At 44.6% G+C, this 27,625-nt stretch overlaps 1 protein-coding gene across 1 annotated transcript in view; it reads right to left on the bottom strand.

Moving 5' to 3' along the window:
- LOC137383775 (transmembrane protein 263-like) overlaps window positions 1–25,127 on the bottom strand; it is a 58,342-nt gene extending 33,215 nt beyond the window's left edge. Inside the window, exon 1 of the mRNA XM_068056955.1 lies at window positions 24,952–25,127. Coding sequence (XP_067913056.1) covers window positions 24,952–24,960 — 9 coding nt within the window. The 5' untranslated portion in view covers window positions 24,961–25,127. The remainder of the gene's footprint in view (window positions 1–24,951) is intronic.
- Window positions 25,128–27,625: the final 2,498 nt, after the last annotated feature.

Genomic DNA, 27,625 nt, shown 5'->3' with positions numbered 1-27,625 from the left:
AGCCATGATCGTATCGCAGGCTCGAAGGGCCGAATGACCTACTCCTGCTCCTATTTTTCTACGTTTCTATTTTCCCTAAGACAGATGTTAAGCTAACTGGCCTGTAGTTTCTTGCTTTCTGTCTCGCTCCCTTTTTAATAAAGGAGTTACATTCACTCCTTCCCAATATATTGGAACCTTCCCCGAATCTAGAGAATTTTGGAAAATTAAAACTAATGCACCAACTATCTCTCTCGCCACTTCTTTTAACACCCTAGGATGAAGTCCATCAGGACCCGGGGACTTGTCAGCCCACAGCTCCAACAATTTGTTCAGTATCACTTCCATGGTGATTGTAATTTTCTTGAGTTCCTCCCTCCCTTCCATTTCCTGACTTACAGCTAACACTGGGTTGTTACTTATATCCTCAATAGTGAAGACCGATGCAAACTATTTGTTCAGTTCATCTGCCATCTCCTTATTATCTATTATTAATTCCCCAGACTCATTTGCTATAGGACCAACACTCACTTTGTTCACTTTTCTTTTTTAAATATCTATAGAAACTATCTATATTTCTAGCTAACTTTCTCTTGTACTCTAATTTTACCTTCATCATCAATCTTTTAGTCATTCTTTGCTTTTTTTTTTAATATTCTGTCCCATCTTCTGACCTGCCTGCCATCTTTGCGCAATTATAGGCTTTTTCTTTGTTTGATATTACCCTTAATTGTTTTAGTTAACCACGGATGGCAAGTCCCACCCTTGGAATTTTTCTTTCTCATTGAAATGTGTATTCTGAAATATCCCCTTAAATGTCTGCCACTGCATCTCTATTGACCTATCCCTTAACCTGATTTGCCATTTCACTTTAGCTAGCTCTGCTTTCATGCCCTCATTAATTGCCCTTATTTAAGTTTAAAATACTAGTCTTCTCTTCCTCAAACTGAATGTAAAATTCAATCATATTATGATCGCTACTACCTGGGGTGTCTTAATTATGAGGTCATTAATTAATCCTATTTCGTTGCCCAATACCAGGTCTAGTATAGCCTGCTCTGTGGTTGGCTCCAGAACATATTTTATCCAAGAAATTATCCCAAAAACATTCTATGTACTCGTCAACTAGGCTACCTCTGCCCATCTGATTTTTCCAGTCTGTATGTAGGTTAAAATCCCCCATAATTCTCGCTGTACCTTTCTGACAAGCTGCCATTATTTCTTCCTTTGTACCCCGTCCTACAGGGTGGTTAATGTTAGGTGGCACGTACACAACTCCCACAAGTGACTTCGTGCCTTTATAATTTCTCAATTCTACCCAAACTGCTCCTACACCCTGGTATCCTGAACTTAGGTCATCTCTCTCTATTGCGCTAATACCACTAATTAAGAGAGCCACCCCTTCACCTTTTCCTAGCTTCCTGTCCTTCCTAAATGCCATATACCCTACAATATTCAGGTCCCAATCTATGTTGTCCTGCAGTCATGTCTCTGTAATGGCTATCAGATCATACTTATTTATTTCTATTTGTGCTCTCAGTTCATCTGTTTTGTTTCGGATGCTACATGCATTCAGATACAAAGCCTTTAGATTTGTCCTTTTATTATTCTGTAACCTCTAGCCTTATCTGTTGATTTACTCTTAGATTTATATGCTCTGTCCCTTTCGCCATAGGCATTGGGCTAGGAACTGTGTGCCCTCCTCTTTTAAAATCCGCCTTAACATATCACCTCTTTGACCAAATGTCTGGTCACCGCTCCAAATATCTCCTTTTGTTCAGCCCTGATTTTTGTCTGATGATGCTTCTGGGAAGCGTCTTGAGAGTTATTTTTGTGTTGATGGTACTATGGAATCCTGGTTTGGGCTGTGTTGGTATGTTATTGTTGCTTCCCCTCAGGTTTTGCTTTGGTCACTCCCTTAAAAGGGCATGTGTACCAAATACCTTTAAATTTACAGTTCTGATGAAGGTTAAAACATTAACCTGTCTTGTCAGACAGTGACAGACCTGTTGTGTTTTGCCAGCTGTTCAGATGTGAAATGCAACCCTTGCTTCAACAAGCTCTGGGATACTGGAGCAGGAAGCTGTCCCGATTACCTTTTAATCAGCAGTTTCGCAATTAACTAAACTCAAAGGCCACCTTTTATCTGTGGCCACCAATCCTGTGGAACAAAGAACCCATGAACGTTCGCTGGCACTTAGTGATAAATTATGGCAGGCAGTGTTGCAATCTAATTTGTATCTCTGAAATGCCTCAAAGCACATACTTAAACAATGTCGTGAAAAGGTGATTGAAACCCTTCTCAAGAAATATGTAAACCATTAGAATATGCATGGTTACATTTTACATATACACCCTCCGCCCTTCAACTGTGAAAGCAAAGCCACATTGTCAGTGAACCATATCACCAACCACCAGAATTATCACTGTGATTTCAGTATCCTGTCAAATTATCAGGCTTTTTACTTAATCACGAGAAGCACCAGGCAGTAGAATTGAAGATTCTATCCTTTGACATTTAAGTTGAAGGATTTTCAGCTGTATAACTGAAGGGCAGAGCTGCAGGTTACAGATCTGACACTGGAAGTGATTTACACGCTAACCCAATTCTCAGCCCCAATACTGTACAGTAACACACGACAAACAGCTTGTCTTTAATGTAGTAAGCCATCCCAAGATGCTTCACCGGAGTGCAATCAGACAAAGACTGACACCAAGTCAAAAAGCAGACATTAGGTCAGGTGACTAAAATCTTGGCAAGTTTTAAGAAGTGTCTTAAAGTAGGAGATAAATGTGAAGGGAGGGAATTCCAGCACTTGGGGCCTGGACAGTTGGCATGGCCACAAACAGTGAGATGTAGGTAGCGGCAGGTCCAGAACAGGCCAGAGTTGGAGGAATGCAATAATCTCAGGGCATTGTACTGTTATAAGTGATAGAGGTAGGGAGGGGCAAGACCATGGAGAAATTTGAACACAAGGATGTGTTCAAGAATTTTAAAGTTGAGACATTTTTTTTTTATTAGAGATACAGCACTGAAACAGGCCCTTCGGCCCACCGAGTCTGTGCCAACCATCAACCACCTATTTATACTAATCCTACACTAATCCCATATTCCTACCACATCCCCAACTGTCCCTATATTTCCCTACCACCTACCTATACTAGGGGCAATTGCTAATGGCCAATTTACCTATCAACCTGCAAGTCTTTGGCATGTGGGAGGAAACCGGAGCACCCGGAGGAAACCCACGCAGACACAGGGAGAACTTGCAAACTCCACACAGACAGAACCCGGAATTGAACCTGGGTCGCTCGAGCTGTGAGGCTGCGGTGCTAACCACTGCGCCACTGTGCCGCCCAAATCTGTGGATCAGAAGTCAACGTTGGGCAGTGAGCACCAGGGGTGATAGATGAATAGGGCTCGTGCAAGTTAGGATATGGCGGCAGAGTTTTGTAGGAGTTCAGGATTATGGAGGATGAGACACCAGCCAGGAGGTCATTGGAATAGTTGAGCTAACTAAGCATGAATGAGGATTTCAGTAGCAGAGGAGTTGAGATGCTGGTGGAGACAGGTTGGAAAGAGATAGTCTTGGTGATGGAGAGGATATGTGGTCAGAAACTCAGCTCAGGGTAAAATAGCAGTCATAGAGTCATTATGGCATCTGATACGGACATGTGGGAAACGATAGGGGTAGTTTCCCTTTTTAACCTCTCAACTGACCGAAGAAAGCGTGTTTTTAATAAGTGTTTCATCCTCTGAATGTTTTAATGGTCAATGAACAGACAAATGACAGGTTTTCTCATAGGTCTAAAGAAAGAAAGATAAATGTTTATTAAACAAAACTCAAAAACACTTGCAACTTCACCCACTCGCGTGCACACACAAAAAAGAGAGGTTAAAAGGTAGCATGCATTTAGGTCTGATGGTTTTAAAAATAGTTTGTTGTGAAACCTTGTTTGTTTCCCCAGGAGGAAGATTTAAAACGATGCAGGCCTGTTTTTCCCTTTTCCTGGTTCACTGTCAAACTTTGGAAAGTTTCAAGTGGATGGAGGCTTTGGTTTCAGACTTCTTTGGTCAAATCTCAGTCAAAGTTCAATGGCAAATATCCTGTTACAATTTCTCAGGTACAGTGTTTCAAAGGTCACCTTTTAGTCTCTACCTCTAGGTAGTTTAAAGACAGTATTCTGGCAGGGTCCTTCTTGCTGGGATGGGTTTCTCTCTTCCTTCTGGCTTTCTCTGCATATAAAGCGTCTCATTAAAATTCCTTATCAGAGACTTGGTTTCTGTCAGGTGACCAAAGTTTCTCTCCCATTGTGTTTTCATAAATGGTGTTTGATGTGGCCATTGTTAGACAATGCCATCTTGATAAAGTGGTGTTTTTTCACATCCTGAGTTTCAGTCTGGAGTTTCCATGTCTACCAAGTCATTGTTCGCCCAACTTGTTGAAGAGGGGTAGCCATTAACATTGAATAGGCCATATACATTTTTAATGCTTTTTTCAACACTTTATCAGATATGACGATTGGTTCAGGGTTCCAGCAGTTACCATATGTACTCGCGGTACAGCAGAGGTCACCTCACCTCGTACTCCATCTTGTTTCACAGCAAAAGGTATCAGTTTTGAGTTCATTTCATAGCTCATAATTTCTCCATATGTGAGCGTGACACATTGAAGGAGGCCATTTAGCCCATCCAGCCCATGCAGGCTCTCTGTACATCAATCCAATCAGTCCCATTTTCCCTGCTCTCTTCCCGTAGCCCTGCAAGTTTATCTCCCTCAAGTGCCCCTCAAATTTCCTTTTGAAATCATTGATCGTCTCTGCTTCCATCACCGTTGTAGACAGCAAGTTCCAAGTCATTACCACTCACTGTATAAAAAAGTTCTTTCTCACATTCCCTTGTATCTCTTACCCAAAACCTTAAATCTGTTTGCAAACAGTCCAGTTCAGCCTGAGACAATGGGAAGCGAGTGGGATGGAATTGGTATCGAGAGAAGAGAACTTGTGGCAGGGAGGCAAAAGACAATGGCTTCAGTCTTTCCAATGTTTAATTAGAAGAAGTTGCAACTCATCCAGTACTTCATGTTGGTCAAACAGTCTGAAAACACAGAGGCAATAGCGGGTTTGTGAGAGGTGGTTGTGAGGTATAGCTGGGTATTATTAGCATAGATGTGGACCTAATGTGTTTTTGCATGATGTGCTGAAAGGCAGCATGTAGGCAAGAGCAGTCAGATTCAGCTGGATAAATCTAAAGTCTAATCCATATCTCATCCAACACTGCACAGTGCACAAAGGAAGATGGTTGTCGTTGTTGGAACCAATCATCTCAGCTCCAGGATATCACTGCAGGAGTTCCTCAGGGTAGTGTCCTAGGCCCAACCATCTTCAGCTGCTTCATCAATGACCTTCCCTCCATCACAAGGTCAGAAGTGGGGAATATTAGCTGACGTTTGCACAATGTTCAGCACCATTCTCAACTCCTCAGATACTGAAGCAGTCGTGTCCACATGCAACACGATCTGGACAACATCCAGGCTCAGGCTGATAAGTGGCAAGTAACATTCACACCACACAAGCACCAGGCAACAACCATCTTCAACAAGAGAGAATTTAATCAACTCCCCTTGATGTTCAATGGCATTAACATTGCTGAATACACCATCAACACCCTGGGGGTTACCACTGACCAGAAACTTAACTAGACCAACAAGAGCAGGTCAGAGGCTGGGAATTCTGCAGCGAGTAACTCGTCTCCTGATTCTACAAAGCCTGTCCACCATCTACAAAGGCACAAATCAGGAGTGTGATGGAATACTCACCACTTGCCTGGATGGGTGCAGCTCCAACAATACTCAAGAAGCTCGACACCAGCCAGGACAAAGCAGCCGACTTGATTGGCATCCCATCCACCACCTTCAACATTCACTTCCTCCACCACCAGCACAGAGTGGCAGCAGTGTGTATCATATACACGATGTACTGCAGCAATTCACCAAGGCTCCTTCCAAACCCATGACCTCTACCAACTAGAAGGACAAAGGCAGGAGATGCATGGGAACACCACCAGCTGCAAGTTCCTCTCCAATCCACACACCATCCTGACTTGGAATTATATCGCCGTTCCTTCACTGTCACTGGGTCAAAATCCTGGATCTCCCTTCCTGACAGTACTGTGGGTATACTTACACCATCTGGACTGCAGCAGTTCAAGAAAGTGACTCACCACCACCTTTTCAATGGCAGTTAGGAATGGGCAACGAATGCTCACCTCCCGTAAACGAATTTAAAAAAAAATTAATCTAAATTTCACAGCCAATGTGTACCACACTAACACAAACCTCACAAGTCAACACAGGACAGCACTGACACGTTCTCCTCCATGATGCTGAATTGCAGCAGTTTGCTAACCATACAATAAAAAAAGGCAGCTCTATTCATAATCTCAGACTCCAATTTAACCCAGAAATAGACTTGACGTCCTTCTTTAAAATCAACCCAGAAACACAGAGTTGTGTGGCAACACTCAAGCAGAAACAACAGACCAGAAAAAGTACTTGTACACTCCACCCACCCAACATATCTCATACAGTGCTGGGCTATGAAAGAATCAGAATACACAAGAAGTAGGAGCAGGAGTAGGCCATTCAGCCCCTCAAGACTGCCCCGCCATTCAATAAGATCATGGCTGATCTGTCCCAGGCCTCAACTCCTCTTTCGGGCCTGCTCCGCATAACCCTCGACTCTGAGATTTCAAAAATCTATCTACCTCCTCCTTAAATACATTTAGTAACCTAGCCTCCACAACTCTCTGAGGTAAAGAATTCCAGAGATTCACCACCCTCTGAGAGAAGAAATTCCTTTGCATCTCAGTTTTAAATGTGTTCCCCCTTATTCTGTAACTATGTCCCCTAGTTCAAGATTCCCCATCAGTGGAAACATATTCTCAACATCATAATAAAAAGTATTTCAGAAACCAACTTCGAAAGTAACGTGTGTAGGCGCCTTGAAGAAAAAACAAAATCAGGGCTGAATGTGGCTGCACTGCCCCCAGTGTTTATTGTATGGGCTCACACAAAGTAAAGGGTTGGGTGAGCTATTGGAGGGCAGCAAACAACATAGACCAGTAGCTGAGCAAGATCAGTCCCTTCATCAAAGTGGAGTGAACTAGACGCAAGCCATACAGGCAACATCCTCGATGAAAATGGGTTCAGTAGTGGGGGGACTCAACGGGTGTTGGTTGATACTGTGTGAGTTCCAGTGTGTTAATTGGTACTGCATTTAATGAGGTTGCTCTAAAATGGAAAAAAATAAAATTCAGATCTTGCTCTCAGGATTTGAGTATGTTATTCCAAGTATGCTGGTTATGTGAAGCATGGATGTTCTAGCCAGAGTCAGAAGGTTACACAACTATTCAAATCCGGCAACTGCAAGGTGACCCAGACAAAGTTAGAAATGGAATGTTCAAACTAACATTCCAGCAGCTTCAGTCTCCTACAATACCCTCAGTCTACCTATAACACACACAATACTCTCATTCTCACCTTGGGGGTAATTCTCCTTACCTAGGTGATAGAATCATAGAAAGTTTAAGACACAGAAAGAGGCCACTTGGCCCACCATGTCTCTGCCGGCCGAAAAATGATTCACCTATTCTAATCCCAACTTCCTGCATTTGGTCCATTGCCCTGCAGCTTACAGCATCTGAGGTGCATATCCAGACTCCTTTTGAATGAGTTGAGGATCTCTGCCTCAATTACCCTTTCAGACAGTGAGTTCCAGATCCCCACCACCCTCCGGCTGAAAAAATATTTCTTGATCTCCCCTCTAATTTTTCTACCGATCACTTTAAATCTGTGCCCCCTAATCACTGACCTCTCTGCTAAGATGAATAGGCCCTTAACCTCCACTCTATCCAGGCCACTCAAAATGTTGTACATTTCAATCAGATCTCCCCTCAGCCTTCTCTGTTCGAAGGAGAACAACCCCAGGCTATCCAATCTTTCCTCATTGCTGCATTTTTCCAGTCCTGGCAACATCCTCCTAATTCTCCTTTGTACCCTCTCTAGTGCAATTACATCCTTTCTGTAATGAGGTGACCAGAACTGCGCACAGTACTCAAGTTGAGGCCTAACCAATGAGTTATACAGTTCCAGTATAACTTCCCTGCTCTTATATTCTATACCTTGGCTAATAAAGGAAAGCATTCCATATGCCTTCTTAACCATCTTATCGACCTGTCCTGCTACCTTCAGGGATCTGTGGACATTCACTCCAAGGTCCCTCACTTCCTCGACACTTCTCAGTACTTTTCCCATTAATCGTGTGTTCCTTTGCCTTGTTTGACCTCCCCAAATGAATCACCTCACTTCTCCGGGTCGAATTCCATTTGCCACTTTTCTTACCATCTGACCAGACCATCAATATCTTCCTGCAGCCTACAGCTATCTTCCTCGCTATCTACCACACGGCCAATCTTTGTGATAACCTAATTGAGTGAATCTTCTGCCTGTTGAGGCACCTGGTAGAAAATCAGCTATGTTCATAAAGAATGGTGGAATAGGTTTGAAGGGCTGAATGGCATATTGTTGCTTCTGTTTCTTATGTGACATATGTAACCTGCCCAATGTAGATCGCATGGAAATCAACAGGATGAAAATCAGTTGGCTTGTATCATATTAGATGATCCACTCTGCCAGGTTAGATTTAGCAGAGTAATGGAAAAGGACAAAGATAAAATAGGAGTAAAGGCTTTAAATTCGGGGAAGGCCAATTTTATTAGGCTGAGAAGCGATTTACCAAAGGTGGACTGTAAACAGCTACTTGAAGATAAATCAGAGTCAGAGTAATGTGAGACATTCAAGGGGTTCAGAATAAACATCATCCCATAAAGAAATGCGTAGGAAAGCCAAATCTAGAGCCCCTGGATGACAAGGTGCATAGAGGGTAAGGTAAGGCAAAAAAGGGAAGCTGACAGGTGTTTTTGTGACTGGAGGGCTCTTACCAGTGGGGTTCCAGAGGGCTCCGTACTCAGTTCCCTGCTTTTTGTAGTTTAGATCTATGATTTAGACTCAAATGTAGGGGCCATGATAAAGAAGTCGGCAATTGATACAAAAATTGACCATGTGGTTGACACGTGAGGAGGAAAGCTTTAGACTGCAGGAAAATATCTGTTATTTATGCATCAACTGTTGATTATATGCAGGTAGAGGGTGTTAATTGGGGTCTTACTTGAGCACTTATAAGCAGACACCTACTAAGACTGGTGAAGAGTTTGAGTGAGGAGCTACGTGTTTGTAATCCTTTTACTCTTTACAATAAATGTGAAACTGAATAAAGATAGGCTCCAGCATTATCCTTCCATAACAAGCTTTCTGGAATTTAACAATATAGATGGCCTGGTCAGAGAAGTGGAAATTGGAATTCAATCTGGAGAAGTGTGAGGTGATGCACTTTAAGAGGTGTAACGAGGCAAGGGAATATACAATAAATGCAACAAACTGAGTAGTGAGGAAGAACAGAGGGACCTTGGAGTGTACACCCACAGATCCTTAAAGGTAGAGGGACAAGTCAATAAGGTGGTTAAGAAGGTACATGGCTTGCTGTCCTTTATTAGCAGAGGCATAAAATGCAAGGGTCATCAACCTGAAACATTACCTTCCACTCCCAGGGTGTAAGAGTCAGTTACTAGGGGACATAGGTTTAAGGAGTGAGGAGCAAAGTATAGAGGAGATGTGCGAGGCAAGTTCTTTACACAGAGGGTGCTGAGTGCCGGGAACTTGCTGCCGGGGGAGGTAGTGGAAGCAGGTACGATAGCGACGTTTAAGAGGCATCTTGATAAATACATGAATAGGTTGGGAATAGAGGGATACGGTCCTCGGAAATGCAGAAGGTTTTAGTTTAGACAGGCATCAAGATCGGTGCAGGCTTGGAGGGCCGAATGGCCTGTTCCTGTGCTGTACTGTTCTTTGTAAGAGCAGGGAGGTTATGCTATAACTGTATACAACACAGCTTGAGTACTGCTTACAGTTCTAATCAGCACATTAGAGGAAAGATGGAATTGTACTGGATAGGGTGCAGAGGAGATTTACGAGGATGTTGCCAGGACTGGAAAATTTTAGCTATGAGGAAAGATTGGATAGACTGGGGATGTTCTCCTTGGAACAGAGAAGGCTGGGGGGTGTCTTAATTGAGTTGCATAAAATTATGAGGGGCCTAGATAGAGTAAATAGGGACCAAAAACCAGGGGTGATAGATTTAAAGTAATTGGTCGAAGGATTAGAGGGGAGATGAGACAACATTTTTTTTCACCCAGAAGGTAGTAGGGATCTGGAATTCACTGTCAGAAAAGGATGGTAGAGGCAGAAACTCTCACCACATCTAAAAAGTACTTGGATGTCTAGTTGAAGAGCCGTGACCTGCAAGACTACAGACCAAGTGCAGGAAGATGAGATTAGGCTAGGTAGCTCTTCACCAACTGACACGGACAAGATGGACCAAATGGCCTCCTGTGTCAAATTTTCTAAGATTCTATGTTAGTATCCAGGCAGTGAAGGTGAAAATTACCCTCCAGGTCCCTTTCTTTGCTCAACTTCAGTCCCCAAAAAAAAGCATCCAGCGCCAACCATTATGCACTGAAATGCCTTTGCCCCATTTCCCTTGCTATCATTACTTAAGACAAAAATCTATTCATCTCAGTCTTCAAACTTTAAATTGTCCCTCAGCTTTCACAGCCTTTAGGCGAGAGAGTTCAGATTGCCACTACCCTGTGTGTGAAGCTGAGCCTAACTTCCGGATTTCCCTCCTGAACAGCCTGGCTCTAATTGTAAGATTATGTCCTCTTGTTCTGGATTCCTTTACCCAGAGGAAATAGTTTCTACATATCATCCCTATCAAATCCCTTTATTATTTTAAACACCTCGATGAGACCACTACACTCAAATAGAAGCCAAGTTTATGTAACGTGTCCTCAATTTAACCCTTTAAGCCCCAGTGTCATTCCGGTAAATCTGGGCTGCACCTCTTCAAAAACCAACATATATCTTTCCTGCAGTGCAATGTCCAAAACTGAATGCAGTGCTCCAGATGTGCTCTGACCATGGCTCTTCCTCACTTTTGTTTAACCGTCCCCTTGAGACAAAGGCCAACATGCTATTAGCCTTTTTGATTACTTTTTGGGCCTGTGAACTAGTGTTTAAAAACTAAAAAGGGCAGATCGTTAACATCTAACCCCTGTAGCAAATGCACAGATTATGGATGCTGGGTGAGGACAGATGATCCCACAGTCAGGTTGCTGAAACTCACTGTCCAGTCTTGCACGTGAATAATGGTCACTTGGAAAGGTGAAGGAAGAAGCATCTGGTGCCTGGAAACTGTGAACTGGAACTTCACCAGGGACTTGATACATTTGGGGGAGGGAAAAAAAGCAGGCGAGGCGAGAAAAGGAACCCATTTAATGGACAAAAGTATGGTTCTCAACACAAAAGATGCCGGAAATCTGAAATAAAACAGAAAATGTTGGAAATATTCAGGTCAGGCAGAGCCTGTGGAGAAAGAAACAGAGTTAACGTTCCAGGTCGATGATGAAGGGTCATCAACCTGAAATATTAACTCCGTTTCTCTCTCCACAGATGTTGCCAGACCTGCTGAGTATTTCCAGCATTTTCTGTTTTTAGTATGGTTTGCAATACTTTTTAAAGGAAGAACTTTCATTTCTATAGTACCTTTCACAAACTCAGGACCTCCTAAAGTGCTTTGCAGCCCATGAAGTGTTGTCACTGTGGTAATGTAGGAAATGCAGCAACCAAATTGCACACAGCAAGATCTCACACACAGCAATCAAATAATGACCAGATAATCTGTTTCAGCAATGTTGATTGAGGAATAATATTGACCGGGAAACCACAGAGAACTCCCCGGCTCTTCTTCGAAATACTGCACGGTGATCTTTAACACCCAGTTGAAGGAGCACGTAGCCTGCAATTTAATGTCTCATCTGAAAAAGGCTGCATTTGCTGACAATGCTACCACTAGGTGGGGCTGCAGTGGCACATGCGCGAATGCAGCCTGTGCTACTAAAAAGCCAAAGTCTGCGACGTCCGCAGCTGCCAGAACTAAAGATGGCGCTGCTCAAATAATCACACGAAGGCAACCTAAACACATGGCAGCACACAATGGCAGGAGCAGACGGGCGGGCCCGGGGGTTGTGAGAGCGAGCGGGCGGGCCTGGGGGGTGGGAGTGGGTGAGAGCGAACGGGGGGGCCGGGGAGGGGGGGGGGGGGAGCAGGCGGCTGGGTGGGGGTGGGGGTGGGGGAAGGAGGAGAGTTCACCTGCCATCAACAAGGTCTTCGGCTGCGCTCTTCCCACTTCCCCCACCCCCATGCTCTGCGCACATTACTCGATGACGTAATCTGCGCATGCGCCAACCAGTCCTGGCAATGCGGAACGCAGCGCATGCACAGAGAGTAGGAGCCAATCTGCGCATATGCACAGATTGGCACAGTCTGATGACGTCAACTGCCGGCTGCGTTGTCGATAATTACTTTGTCTGAAAAATGCCACCTCTGACAATGCAGCATTCCTTCAATACTGCACTGGAGTATCAGCCTGGATTATAGGCTCAAGTCGCAGAGTGGGAATGGAACCCACAATCTTCTGACTCAGAGGCAAATGGTGCTCGTACTAAACCATGGCCGACACTTACCAACATACAGGTCTTTCTTTTCTTTTTTTTTTGGGTACAGAAGAGGTTTACCAGGATGTTGCCTGGTCTGGAGGGCATTAGCATGTGAGATAGATGAAACTCGGATTGTTTTCACTGGAACGACGGAGGTGGAGGGGCGACATGATAGAGGTTTACAAAGTTATGAGCAGCATGGACAGAGTGGATAGTCAGAAGCTTTTTCCCAGGGTGGAAGAGTCAGTTACTAGGGGGCATATGTTTAAGGTGAGAGGGGCAAAGTTTAGAGGGGATGTGCGAGGCAAGTCTTTGTACACAGAGGGTGGTGAGTGCCTGGAACCTGCTGCCGGGGGAGGTGGTGGAAGCAGGTACGATAGCGATGTTTAAGAGGCATCTTGACAAATATATGAATAGGATGGAAATAGAGGGATACGGTCCCCGGAAGTGCAGAAGGTTTTAGTTTAGACAGGCATCAAGATCGGCGCAGGCTTGGAGGGCTGAACGGCCTGTTCCTGTGCTGTACTGTTCTTTGGAGGAAAATTAAGATGGCACCAGTTTCAATTACAGTAGGTAATTCCACCAACAAAGGGAACTAAAAATACTGTGGAGTAGGGACCCACCGGGTTTGCCTGCATGAACACGCAGCTTATTCCCAAAGCCACTGGGGATCAGCCACATAACTAATAAACCTTAGTTCTCCTGTACACCTGAAGCACTCGTGAACAGGGCCTGGACTAAATCTCCAACCTCACAGCTTTGCAAAGTAGTCCCCTGGTTATATTTTAGAGCAGTGACTCCCTCTTGCTCACAGAATTCATCATTTATCAGATAAACAGGAGTCAAAGAGTGCATCAGATATTTTATAATAAAAAATGCTATGTAAATTCTTAGGTTGTCGTGGCATTGTGAAGGTTATTTATGTGTTCACAGTGGTGTCTGAGAACTGATTGACACCACTAACCTCTGTTGTCTGTCTCTGTGATAGATGGGCTCAGGGGATGGAAGGGTGCAAAGAGCAGAGGTAACTCCTGCCCTCCTCTAAAACTGACCACCAATGCAAAATATGTGACACCCTTCACTGCAGTCAGCTTACTTAATATCCTGGTTAAATACTAGCTACATAGTAAAGTAACGAATGGGCGGATCTTAATAAAACCAGGATGATAAGACTAACTTGCCAAATAGCTCAGTTGGTGATGACACCAACTACTATATAGAGAGCAGGAAAGTCCCAGATTAAATCCCTGGTCTGTCTGTCCTGAGTCAGTTGATCTCAACCAGGGCAGGACTGCAGGCAGCAGAAATAGCCAGAGCGAAGCTGAGCAAGGGAGGGTAGGAAAACATCAAATCACACAAGGATCCTACTGCTGATCACTATCCCTGTTGGATTGTGTATGTAAATATGTGCATGTATGAATCTACATGTGTTATGTTTATGCATGTATGTATACATGTACATTGTATGTGTATATATACATACATATGCCTTTGTGTATATATTTGTGAATTGTGCATGTGTATATATTTGTGTGTGTTATGTACGTGTTTGAGAGATAGAGACAGGCAGATATAAATTGATTCACCTCAGCTATTTTGTTGTTTTCTTCTTTCTCCCCCAACTCATGATCGAAACTCTGCTCACACTTGAGATCTACATTCACATATGAGGAATGGCCACTTGTGTGAGGTTTGGGAGAGCTGCCTGAACTGTGAACCAATAATGAAATAGAGTCCCAGTGAAAATCAGTGCCTTCAAAGAGAAGGGGTGGGGGTTGGGGGGTGGTGGGGGGGGAGAATGAAATTGAAGAGAAAAACAGATGTATTCGTAATGTCAGGCATGTCAGAGTTCACCATTAGCACCAACACCAACCCCCACCACTGTACTAACCTGGTGATGCACCAAAGGACAATGCTTCTCTCTCACAAACATCTCACACTTCTGAAATTATTACTCTGCCATGTTCTGCTGGGGCAGAGACAGAACAAAAAACAAAGAACAGTACAGCACAGGAACAGGCCATTCGGTCCTCCAAGCCTGCGCCGATCTTGATGCCTGTCTAAACTAAAACCTTCTGCATTTCCGGGGACCGTATCCCTCTATTCCCATCCTATTCATGTATTTGTCAAGATGCCTCTTAAACGTCGCTATTGTACCTGCTTCCACCACCTCCCCCAGCAGCAAGTTCCAGGCACTCACCACCCTCTGTGTAAAGAACTTGCCTTGCACATCCCCTCTAAACTTTTCCCCTCTCACCTTAAACCTATGTCCCCTAGTAACTGACTCTTCCACCCTGGGAAAAAGCTTCTGACTATCCACTCTGTCCATGCCGCTCATAACTTTGTAAACCTCTATCATGTCGCCCCTCCACCTCCTTCGTTCCAGTGAAAACAATCGGAGTTTATCCAACCCCTCCTCATAGCTAATGCCCTCCAGACCAGGCAACATCCTGGTAAACCTCTTCTCTACCCTCTCCAAAGCTTCCGCGTCCTTCTGGTAGTGTGGCGACCAGAATTGCACACAATATTCTAAGTATGGTCTAACTAAGGTTCTGTACAGCTGCAGCATGACTTGCCAATTTTTAATACTCTATGCCCCGACCGATGAAGGCAAGCATGCCGTATGCCTTCTTGACTACCTTATCCACCTGCGTTGCCACTTTCAGTGATCTGTGGACCTCTACGCCCAGATCTCTCTGCCTGTCAATACTCCTAAGGGTTCTGCCATTTACTGAATACTTCCCACCTGTATTAGATCTTCCAAAATGCAGTACCTCACATTTGTCCGGATTAAACTCCATCTGCCATTTCTCTGCCCAAGTCTCCAACCGATCTATATCCTGCTGTAACCTCTGACAATCCTCATCACTATCCGCAACTCCACCAACCTTTGTGTCGTCCGCAAACTTACTAATCAGACCAGCTACCTTTTCCTCCAAATCACTTATATATAATACAAACAGCAAAGGTCCCAGCACTGATCCCTGCGGAACACCACTAGTCACAGCCCTCCATTCAGAAAAGCACCCTTCCACTGCTACCCTCTGTCTTCTATAACCGAGCCAGTTCTGTATCCATCTTGCCAGCTCACCTCTGATCCCGTGTGACTTCACCTTTTGTACCAGTCTGCCATGAGGGATCTTGTCAAAGGCTTTACTGAAGTCCATATAGATAACATCCACTGCCTTTCCTTCATCAATCATCCTTGCCACTTTCTCAAAAAACTCAATCAAATTAGTGAGACACGACCTCCCCTTCACAAAACCATGCTGCCTCTCGCTAATAAGTTCATTTGTTTCCAAATGGGAGCAAATCCTGTCCCGAAGAATCCTCTCTAATAATTTCCCTACCACAGATGTAAGACTCACAAGCCTATAATTTCCTAGATTATCCTTGCTACCCCTCTTAAACAAATGAACAACACTGGCTATTCTCCAGGACCTCTGGGACCTCACCTGTAGCCAATGAGGATACAATGATTTCTGTCAAGGCCCCAGCAATTTCTTCCCTTGCCACCCTCAGTATTCTGGGGTAGATCCCATCAGGCCCTGGGGACTTATCTACCTTAATGCTTTGCAAGACGCCCAGCACCTCCTCCTTTTTGATAATGACATGACCCAGAATATCTACACACCCTTCCCTAGAGTCATCATCCAGACTACTTTTCCCAGAGGTCCGATCTATGACTGACTATGTAACACATCTTTTACACATACTGATCTGTGCTCAGACTCCGAATGTGTAGGCAAGGGCAAAGGTGTGGCAAAGACAAAATGCCCCCTCATCCCATGCCATAGTGCAAACACAGAAATGTAGGGAACTCAGCAGACCTCACACCCAGCTTTGTTTAATGGCCATATGCTGATATTCAACTGCACCAAGCAAAAACCAGTACAAGACTGGAACAAAGGAACAGGAGGAGGTCATTCAGCCTCTCATGTCTGTCCGCCATTCAATTAGATCATGGAAAAACCAGCTGGCAAAGAAACAGCCAATTTTCTGGTTTTACAGGAAACTATGCTCCTGACCCAAGTACCAAAATATAGAACATCCATTCAACATCTTATAAGTCAAGAGTTATGGAAGACGAACAGCAATTTATTTCCTTTCATCAGTGACACACGTGTCATTTTTAAAAATATTCATTCATTCATGGGATGTGGGCATCACTAACTAGGCCAGCATTTATTGCCCATCCCTAATTGCCCTCGAGAAGGTGCTGGTGTATCGCCTTCTTGAACCACTGCAGTCCATGTGGGGTAGGTACACCCACAGTTAGGAAGGGAGTTCCAGGATTTTGACCCAGCGACAGTGAAGGAACGGCAATGTAGTTCCAGGTCAGGATGGTGTGTGGCTTGGAGGGGAACTTGCAGGTGGTGGTGTTCCTGTGCATCTGCTGCCCTTGTCCTTCTAGGTGGTAGAGGTTGCGGGTTTGGAAGGTGCTATCGAAGGAGTCTTGGTGAGTTGCTGTAATGCATCTCGTAGATGGTACACAGTGGCTGCAGTGTGTATCAGTGATGAAAGAAATGAACGTTGAAGGTGATGAATGGGGTGACAATCAAGCGGGCTGCTTTGTCCTGGATGGTGTCGAGCTTCTTGAGTGGTGTTGGAGCTGCACTCATCCAGGCAAGTGGAGAGTATTCCATCACACTCCTGACTTGTGATTTGTAGACGGTGGACAGGCATTGGGGAGTCAGGTGGTGCGTTATTCACCACAGAATTCCCAGCCTCTGATCTGCTTTTGTTGCCATAGTGTTTATATCGCTGTTCCAGTTCAGTTGCTGGGCAATGGAAACCCCCAGGATGTTGATAGTGGGGAATTCAGTGATGCTCATGCCATTGAACATCAAGGGGAGATGGTTAGATTCTCTTGTTTGAGATGGTCATTGCCTGGCGTTCGTGTGGCACGAATGTTACTTGCCACTTATCAGCCCAAGCTTGGATGTTGTCCAGGTCTTGCTGTATCTGGACATGGGCTGCTTCAGTGTCCGAAAAGTCTCGAGTGGCGCGGAACATTGTGCAATCATCAGTGAACATCCCCACTTCTGACCTGATGATTGAAGGAAGGTCATTGATGAAGCAGCTGAAGATGGTTTGGCCTAGGACACGATCCTGAGGAACCCTTGCTGTGATATCCTGGGACTGAGATGATTGACCTCCAACAACCACAACCATCTTCTTTTCTGCTCGGTATGACTCCAATCAGTGAAGAGTTTTCCCCCCGATTCCCATTGACTCCAGTTTTGCTAGGGCTCCTTGAGGACATACTCGGTCAAATGCTGCCTTGATATCAAGGGCAGTCACTCTCACCTCACCTCTTGAGTTCAGCTCTTTTGTCCAAGTTTGAACCAAGGCTGTAACGTGGCGAGGAGCTGAGTGGCTCTGGCTGAGCCCAAACTGAGCATCAGTGAGCAGGTTATTGCTGAGCAAGTGCCGCTTGATAGCAATGTCGATGACACCTTCCATCACTTTGCTGATGATTGAGAGTAGACTGATAGGGCGGTAATTGGCTGGGTTGGATTTGTCCTGCTTTTTGTGTACAGGACATACTTGGGCAACCTTCCACATTGTCAGGTAGATGCCAGTGTTGTAGCTGTACTGGAACAGCTTGGCAAGGGGCGCAGCCAGTTCTGGATCACAGGTCTTCAGTACTATTGCTGCAATGTTGTAATGGCCCATAGCCTTTGCAGTATCCAGTGCCTTCAGCCGTTTCTTGATATCACATGGGGTGAATTGCATGGCTGAAGACTGGCATCTGTGAAGGTGGGGACTTCAGGAGGAAGCCGAGATGGATCGTCCACTCATCACTTCTGGCTGAAGATGGGTGCAAATGCTTCAGCCTCGTCTTTTGTGCTGATGTGCTGGGCTCCCCCATATTGAGGATGGGGATATTTGTGGAGCCATGTCCTCCAGTTAGTTGTTTACTTGTCCACCACCATTCACGACTGGATGTGGTAGGACTGCAGAGCTTAGATCTGATCTGTTGGCTGTGGGATTGCTTAGCCCTGTTTATTGCATGCTGCTTCCGCTGTTTGACATGCAAGTAGTCCTGTGTTGTAGCTTTACCAGGCTGACAACTCATTTTTAGGAATGCCTGGTGCTCGTCCTGGCATGCCCTCCTAAACCAAGGTTGGTCCCCCAGCTTGATGGTAATGGCAGAATGGGGGATATGCCGGGCCATGAGGGTACAGATTGTAGTTGAATACAATTCTACTGCTGCTGATGGCCCACAGCGCCTCATGGATGCCCAGATTTGAGTTGCTAGATCTGTTCAAAATCTATCTCATTTAGCATGGTGATAGTGCCACACAACACAATGGTGAGTATCCTCAATGGGAAGAAGAATATGTGAAGAGTCATATGGTTAAATTCAATACTACCTGGCTTAAGAGTCTTCAAATCAAATTGTTCAGCATTCCACATTAAGCAGTCATAGAGAGATACAGCACTGAAACAGGCCCTTCGGCCTACCGAGTCTGTGCCGACCAACAACCACCCATTTATACTAATCCTACATTAATCCTATAGTCCCTACCACGTCCCCACCATTCTCCTACCACCTGCCTACACTAGGGGCAATTTACAATGGCCAATTTACCTATCAACCTGCAAGTCTTTGGCTGTGGGAGGAAACCGGAGCACCCGGCGGAAACCCACGCGGTCACAGGGAGAACTTGCAAACTCCACACAGGCAGTACCCAGAACCGAACCCAGGTCACTGGAGCTGTGAGGCTGTGGTGCTAACCACTGCACCATCCCACAGCAGTGATGGAGAAAGCACTCCCTCCCAGCAAGGAAGCTCTCAATCCCCCAGGTTTGTGCATAGAGTCATAGAGTTATACAACACAGAAACAGGCCCTTCGGCCCATCGTGTCTGCACCAGCCATCAAGCAGCTAACTATTTTAATCCCATTTTCCAGCACTTGGCCCATAGCCTTGTATGCTATGGCATTTCAAGTGCTCATCTAAATACTTCTTAAATGTTGTGAGGGTTCCTGTCTCTACCACCTCTTCAGGCAGTGTGTTCCAGATTCCAACCACCCTCTGAGTGAAAGAATTTTTACTCAAATCCCCTCTAAACCTCCTGCCCCTTACCTTAAATCTGCCCCTTTTATTCCATGAGCTGTAACTTTGTTCACAGGTCTATTGGGCAGCACTGTATCACATGTCTTCTGGATGTCTATGTACACCACAAAAGCAGCATTGCCCTCATCAACCCTCTCTGTTACCTCTTCAAAAACACGCCAGCAAGTTAGTTAAACATAATCTCCCTTAACAAATCTGTGCTAGCTTTCCTCAATTAACACACATTTGTCCATGTGCCTATTAATTTTGTCCCTAATTATTCTTTCTGGAAGTTTCCCCACCAGTGAAGTTAACTGACTAGCCTGTAGTTGCTAGGCTTATCTTTACATGCTTTTTTCGACACGTGTGTAACATTTGCAATTCACCAGTCCTCTGGCACCACCCTCTAGTCTCAGGAAGACTGGAAAATTACCAGTACTTCTGCAATTTCCACTCTCACTTTCCTCAGTATCCTTGGATCCATCCCATCTGGTCCTGGTGCTTTATCAACTTGAAGTATAGACAACCTATATAATACCTCATCAATTTTAAATCTTTCTATGGTATTCCTCTTCCACCATGCCTGGGTTGCATCTTCTTCCTTGGCAAAGACAGATGCAAAGTATTAATTTGCACCTCAGCAATTCCGCCCTGTCTCTATGTAAATCTCCTTTTTGGTTTCTGATTGTCCCTACTCCTCCTTTTACCACCTTTTTACTATTTATATGCCCATCGAAGACTTTGGGATTCCCCTTTATGTTAGCCACCAATCTCTCTTCATACTCTCTCTTTGCTTCTCTTATCTGCCTCTTCACTTCCCTTCAGAAACTTCTATATTCAGCCTAATTCCCCATTGTATTATCCACCTGACATCTGTCATAAGCACAGTTTTCCTTCCTCATTTTAATCTCTATCTCTTTTGTCATCCACAGAGCTCTGGATTTGGTTGCCCTACCTTTCCCCTTACAGGGAACATACCTTGACTGTGCCCGAACTATCTCTTCTTTGAAGGTAGCCTATTGTTCAGCTACCATTCTTCCTGCCAACCTTTGAATCAATTTTATTCAGCCCAGGTCCATTCTTACCCATTAAAGTTGGCTTTCCCCCAGTTAATTATTGCACTGTTTCAAAGAAGAGCAGGGGAGTTCTCCCCAGCGTCTTGGCCAATATTTGTCCCTCAACCAACACCTAAAGCAGATTATTTGGCCATTATCAAATTACTAATTTTGGCAGGTGCTATGTCAAATTGGCTGCCATGTTTCCTACATTACAACAATGACTACACGTCAAAAGCACTTCATTGGCTGTAAAGTGCTTTGGGACGTCCTGATGATGGCCAGATAATCTGTTTTGTTTTATTAACATTGGCCCAGGGATCAGGGAGACTCCATGGGATCTTTTATGTCCACACTGAGAGGGCAAACAGGACCTTTCTTTAATATCACATCTGAAAAAAATGCACCTCAAATAGTGCAGCATTCCCTCAGTACTGCACTGAAGTGTCAGCTTAGATTTTGTGCTCAAGTCCTGGACTGGGACGTGAACCCATGTCCTTCTGAATCAGAAGTGACAGTACTACCACTGAGCCATGGTTGATATTCAATTCCAAACACACAGAAATGTACTATGAGGGACAATACTTACTTTAACCAGAGTGCCTGCTGCAAGCACTCTTTGAAATCCACCATAATTTGCAAGGTATATCATTCCAGCTGCCAGATCCTCCTCCCTGACTGTTATTACAGTCTCTGAGGGCGTGCCTGAGAAGCAACTATTAATCATTACCTGCCACGCTGCCTCGTCTCTTGCTCTGCAGTCACTCAAGTCCAGTATCACTGCCTCTAGCTATTATGTACACAGTGGAGCCCAGTTGGAAATGCCTCTGCATGTTTCTGTATGCCAGAAGTACTAGCTGCAAAGACCAAGATGATTGGCAACTGTGGAACTTGGGCCTGAACTAGGTAGATGTCAGGTATCAAAAAGTCCTCACCAGAAGCATGGGAAGCAGTATGATTCACTGTACCATGTGTGAATGCCACCATCCTCCTGACTGCAGTATGGACACACAGCTTTCCCCAATGAGCAATGATTCCACCAGCTGGAGGTTCAGAGTCACAAGAGCAATTCTTTGATTCCCCAGAATCTAATCAAGTTTCAAGATAGACATCTGCCCTCAGCTGAGTAGAAGGAGCATGTGAAGCAACTTGCAACATGACAGCCATGTTGTATTGTCTCAAATTTTAAAACCTTATCCTCAGGTTCAAATACCTCAATGGTCTCATCCATCCCTATTTCTGTAACCTCTTCCAGCCCTACAATTCTCCAAGAACTCCGTACTCCTTCAATTCTAGCCTCTAGTTCATCCTCAATTTTCATTGCACCACCTGTCATGCCTTCATCTGTCTTCTCCTCAAACTCTGGAATTCCCTCCTTAAATCGCTCTACCTCTCTCCCCTCCTTCAATATGCCCCTTAAAACCTACATCTTTTTGGCCATGTGTCTTAAAATCGCCTTATGTGGCTTGATGTCAAATTTTGTCTGATAATGCTCCTGTGAAGCAGCTTGGGACATTTTAATACATTAAAAGTACTATACAAATGTAAGCTGTTGTTGTTGATGTTCCGGATGTTCAAGTTCAGTGCTGTGTAACAGACTTAATTATCACCAACTGTACAGGCCAGGTAGAAGCGTAAGGATAGGTCTTGACAAACAAACAGTGGCCACCCATCACTGCCACCTTCCCTTTATCTCATTAATCCATTTCAATCCAGTTTGGCCTTGAATATTGCAGGTAGTTGGAAGGAAGTCCTCCTGTTTAATGACTAGATGCTCTGAACTGTGGACGTGTGTTTAGTAAGCTTAAGTGGATAGGATCCTTGCTGTCACTGCACAGAGAACATAAGCAATATGGCCCAGAGACTGCTCCTCCATTCAATAAGATCATGGATGATCTTCAACCTCAACTCCACTTTCCCACCCAATCTCCATAGCCCTTGGTTCCCTTAGAGTCCAAAAATCTATCGCTCTCAGCCTTGAATATACTCAACGACTGAGCATCTACAGCCCCTGGGGTAGAGAATTACAAAGATTCACAACCCTCAGTGAAGACATTTCTCCATATCTCAGTCCAATATGGCTGTTCCCTTTATCCCGAGACTATGCCGCCTAATTCTAGATTCCCCAGCCAGGACAAACACCCTCTCAGCATCTGTCAGGCCCTCTCAGAATCTTATATGTTTCAATTAAATCACCTCGCATTCTTCTAAATTCCAGAGAGTAAAGGCCCACCCTACTCAATCTCTCCTCATAGGACAACTCTCTCATTGCAGAAATTAATCCAGTGGACCTTTGTTACATTCTCTCTAAAGGCAAGTATATCCTTCCTTGTATATGGAGACCAAAACTGTACACAGCATTCCAGGTGTGGTCTCACTAAAGCCCTGTACAATTGTAGCAAGTCTTCCTTACTCTTGAACTCCAAACCCCATACAATAACGGCCAACATAACACTTGCCTTCCTAACTGCTTAGTGAACTGCATGTTAACTTTCTGTGTTTTGTGCACAAGGACACCCAAATCCTTCTGAACAACATTTAATCGTTTTATTTAATTGGTGAAAAACTAAGTTTTTCTATTCTTCCTACCAATGTGGATAGCCTATTTCCCCACATTATACTCAATCTACCATCTACTTGCACAATCACTTAATCTAATTATATCCCTTTGCAGACTCTGTCCTCCTCACAGCTCACATTCCCACCTAGCTTTGTATTGTTAGTAAACTTGGATACATTTACACTCAGTCCCTTTGTCTAAGTCAGTGATATAGATTGTAAATAGCTGAGGCCCCACCACTGATCCTTGCAGTACCTCACTTATAACAGTCTACCAACCTGAAAATTACCCCTTTATTCCTACCCAGTTTTCTGTCCTTAAACGAATTGTCTTGTTGTGCGAATAAGTTACCCCAACCCCACGAGTCCTTATCTTGTATAAGTATTTGGCAAGAGAAGCAAAACTGACTTGAGGGAAAAAAAATTTCACGCAGCGAGTGGTTAAGGTCTGGAATGCACTGCCTGAGAATGTGATGGAGGCAGGTTCAACTGAAGCATTCAAAAGGGAATGAGACAGTTATATGAAAAGGAAGAATGTGCAGGGTTACAGGGAGAAGGCAGGGGAATGGAACTGAGTTGCTCTTTCAGAGAGCCGGTGCGGACATGAGGGGCCAAATGGCCTCCTTTTGCGCTGTAACAATTCTGTGATTCTGTTTTAATGACCTTTTGTGTAACATCTTATCGAATGCCTTTTGAAAATCTAAATATACCACATCGACTGGTTCCCCTTTAGGCAAGAAAGGGCATTCATTACAGGGTCCCAAATAACTTTTTCCAAGAACAATTGCCAACTAACAGAACCCCCCCCCCCCCCCCCTCCCCCTCCCCCCTCCCCCACCACCAATATGTGTCAACAACTGAGATGCAACCTCTTGCATCTGCCACTCGATACCTGAGATCCCATGTTGAGCCGTGGTGCTTTAAACCACCGATAGCAACAGGTTTAACAGCCAACGCAGAACAATCCAACGACAGCTGCTGTAAACTCAGTGCAAAAAAAAATGAAGGGCACAAAACAAAGAGATGAAACACCGAAACAAAGGCAATTCCCGCAACAGACCCTACCTAACCGCCCGATCGGACTGAGATCTTTCCCTTGGTGACATGGCACTGCTGACATGTCACTGTGAAGCTGGAATGACGGGATGGGGCAAACTGAGTTTGAACTGGACACAAAATAAAAGTGTTTAGATAACCTTCTTTGACTTGTTTGCAAACACACCACACAGTTGTGCAAAGTGCACCGAGATGCACAATCATAGCGCTTTCACCTCGTGTGAACACCGTGCAAGTGACAAATATCCTTCTCTCCAGCTCCAAACAAAAGTAAACATTTGCCAACATGTTCTTCGTGTGAAAATCCTCAGCTTCTTCAACATTTACTTTGGGAAAACAGTCCATCAATTCTCTCACTCTTTGGAAATAGGGTAACAAGAACATTCTGGAACTCGTCTATTTTTTAGTATTGCAACGAACTGTTCTGATCAGTTTTTTTTAAAATGAACAATTTAAAACTACAAATCTGAGAACTTAAAACAACGAAAAAGTTGTTTTTCTCTCTGTGATGACAGAAAATAAAAAGCTGAGGCACAAAGCCGAGGGCAGCCCTCCTGCTCCTACCTTCACCATTCTGTGCCTTCCTCCCCTCTCCGACTCTGCTCTTCTGATCGGGATAACGCCGCTACCCCGGTCCCAGTCCCAATCCCGGTCTCGGTCTCACCGAGCCTCTCGGCTGCTCACAGCTCCAGCTCTGTCCTGGCTCAACGCTGCCGACGTGGCGCTCCACCCACCCTACAACCGGACATGGCGTCAAATACAGCGAAAAATCTTTGTCAAAAACAAGGTCTGCACACTTCTTAACCGTTGCTGCACAGATGTCAGTGTTGTTTTTGGGGGCTGGGGGCAACCTCCGAGAAGCTAAACCATCTGGTCCTGAACCTGATACCTCAGTTCACCTATCAGAGCTGAAAAGGCTCCCTGTGAAAGGGATTCACAGGAGCTAATGCAGAGAAAACTGACTGCTCCCGTCCTTTAAAACAATTCTGTATCGGAACCAACTGTAAATATTGATACTTTTTGGGAACTTTTATTAATATTGATAAACTCCCTGGGCAAACTCCTGTCAATATTTTGGGCACCCCCTATCAATATTGATATACGCCTGCGCACCTCCAGTCAGTATTGATACACTCCTGGGACCTCCAGTCAATATTGATAAACTCCTGGGCATCGCTGTCAATATTGATACACTTCTGGGCAACTCTGTCAATATGTATTAATTCCTGGGCACCCTCTGTCAATCCTGATACACTCCTGGGCATCTCCTGTCAATATTGATAAACTCCTGGGCATCCCTGTCAATATTGATACACTTCTGGGCAACCCTGTCAATATGTATTAACTCCTGGGCACCACCTGTCAATCCTGATACACTCCTGCGCACCTCAGTCAATATTGGTACACTCCTGGGACCTCCAGTCGATATTGATAAACTCCTGGGCATCCCTGTCAATATTGATACACTCCTGGGCATCTCCTGTCAATATTGATACACTCCTGGGCACCCCCTGTCAATAGTGATACACTCCTGGGCATCTCCTGTCAATATTGATACACTCCTGGGCATCCCTGTCAATATTGATACACTCCTGGGTACCCCCTGTCAATAGTGATACACTCCTGGGCATCTCCTGTCAATATTGATACACTCCTGGACACCCCCTGTCAATAGTGATACACTCCTGGGCATCTCCTGTCCATTTTGATACACTCCTGGGTACCCACTGTCAATATTGATACACTCCTGGGCAGCCCGATCAATAGTTATTCATTCCTGAGGACACCCTGTCAATATTGATACACTCCTGGGCATCTCCTGTAAATATTGATAACTTCCTGGGAACCCCTGTAAATGTTAACGGTGGTGCTGCCGACACTGCTGAGATGCCGGCCCTCTGATTGGCCGGCAGCGCCTGGAGGTGGGATCCCCATCTTTAAAGGGACGGGGATCCTGGTGCAGGATACTTAGAGGTTAAAAGACTGGAGGATCACTCTGGGAGGGGCGGGGTGTAAAAAGTCGAGGTGGGTTACCCCCCCGCCTTTTCTGCCTGGCGTCGGGAGCCCGCCTCCAACACAAAAACCAGCCCAGTGTGCATGTGTGTGAAAGGGTGAGGAGTGGGTGGGATACAGTGCTCTTTTCTTTCATATGGTAGTAGCAAAAAGCAAATCAAATATCAATATCTACAACAACAACAACTTATGTTTATATAATGCCATTAAGGTAATAAAACGTCCCAAGGCACTTCATAGGAGCATTATAAAACAAAGTATGACACCGAGCCACAAAAGGAGATATTAGGTCACATGATCAATAGCTTGGTCAAAGAGGTAGGTTTTAAGGAGTATGTTACGACCAGGTGAGGGAGGAGTCTCAGGCTCTCCTTTTGCCCCTTCTCTGGTTTGACCGCAACAGGGTTTATCTTTTTTAACACAGTGATTTAACTTACCACCTCAGTGAGCACTTGCTCCTGTTCCTCTAATATAATTGCAAATGAACCAATCACACAAGCTTTCTTGAGTTTAAACGAGAAAGATGCAAGTTTATTAACCTTATCACCCTAAACCGGTTAAAATTACTAAGATACGCGATGCAGTCACACTCACACTCACACAAGAGGCACACACACAAACAGATTACAAAGGGGTATGGTTAGCTCTTTCAAAGCCAATGGGTGTTGATGGCTTTTGACGATCAACATTGACAAAACTATTCAAGGTAATTTAATCAGACAGCACCCTTTGTTCTAGCTAGTCTGGATAATCACCTTTTTTCTCCAGTCGACCTTCGGTTTTTCATGTTCAAATTCATGCGTGGCCATCTTTAGCTGCTTTATTCTGCTTTTTAAAAGTTATTTGTAATAATGTCCAATAAAAGTCTCCGGCAAAGTTCCATATGATGAAATTAATATTTCCACTTGGCATGTAGGGTTTCCGTTACAAGTGTCTTAAAGGAGGAGAGCAAGGTGGAGAGCCAGAAAGGTGTAGTGAGGGTATTCCAGAACTTGGGGCCTAGACAACTGAACACACGGCCACCAATGGTGGAGTGATTAAAATCAGGGATGCTCAAGAGACCAGAATTAGATGAGTGCAGGTATCTCGGAGGGTTGTGGGGCTGCAGATTACAGAGATGGGGAGGGGCGAGGCTATGGAGGGATTTGAAAACAAGGATGAGAATTTTAAAATCAAGACTTGCTTCACTGGGAGCAAATGTAGGTCTGCGTGCACACAGGGATGA

The sequence above is a fragment of the Heterodontus francisci genome, chromosome 25 (genome assembly GCF_036365525.1).
Source record: "Heterodontus francisci isolate sHetFra1 chromosome 25, sHetFra1.hap1, whole genome shotgun sequence".
Classification (NCBI taxonomy): domain Eukaryota; kingdom Metazoa; phylum Chordata; class Chondrichthyes; order Heterodontiformes; family Heterodontidae; genus Heterodontus; species Heterodontus francisci.
The sequence above is the reverse complement of the archived record's forward strand: the minus strand, read 5'-3'. Positions and strand labels throughout refer to the sequence as shown.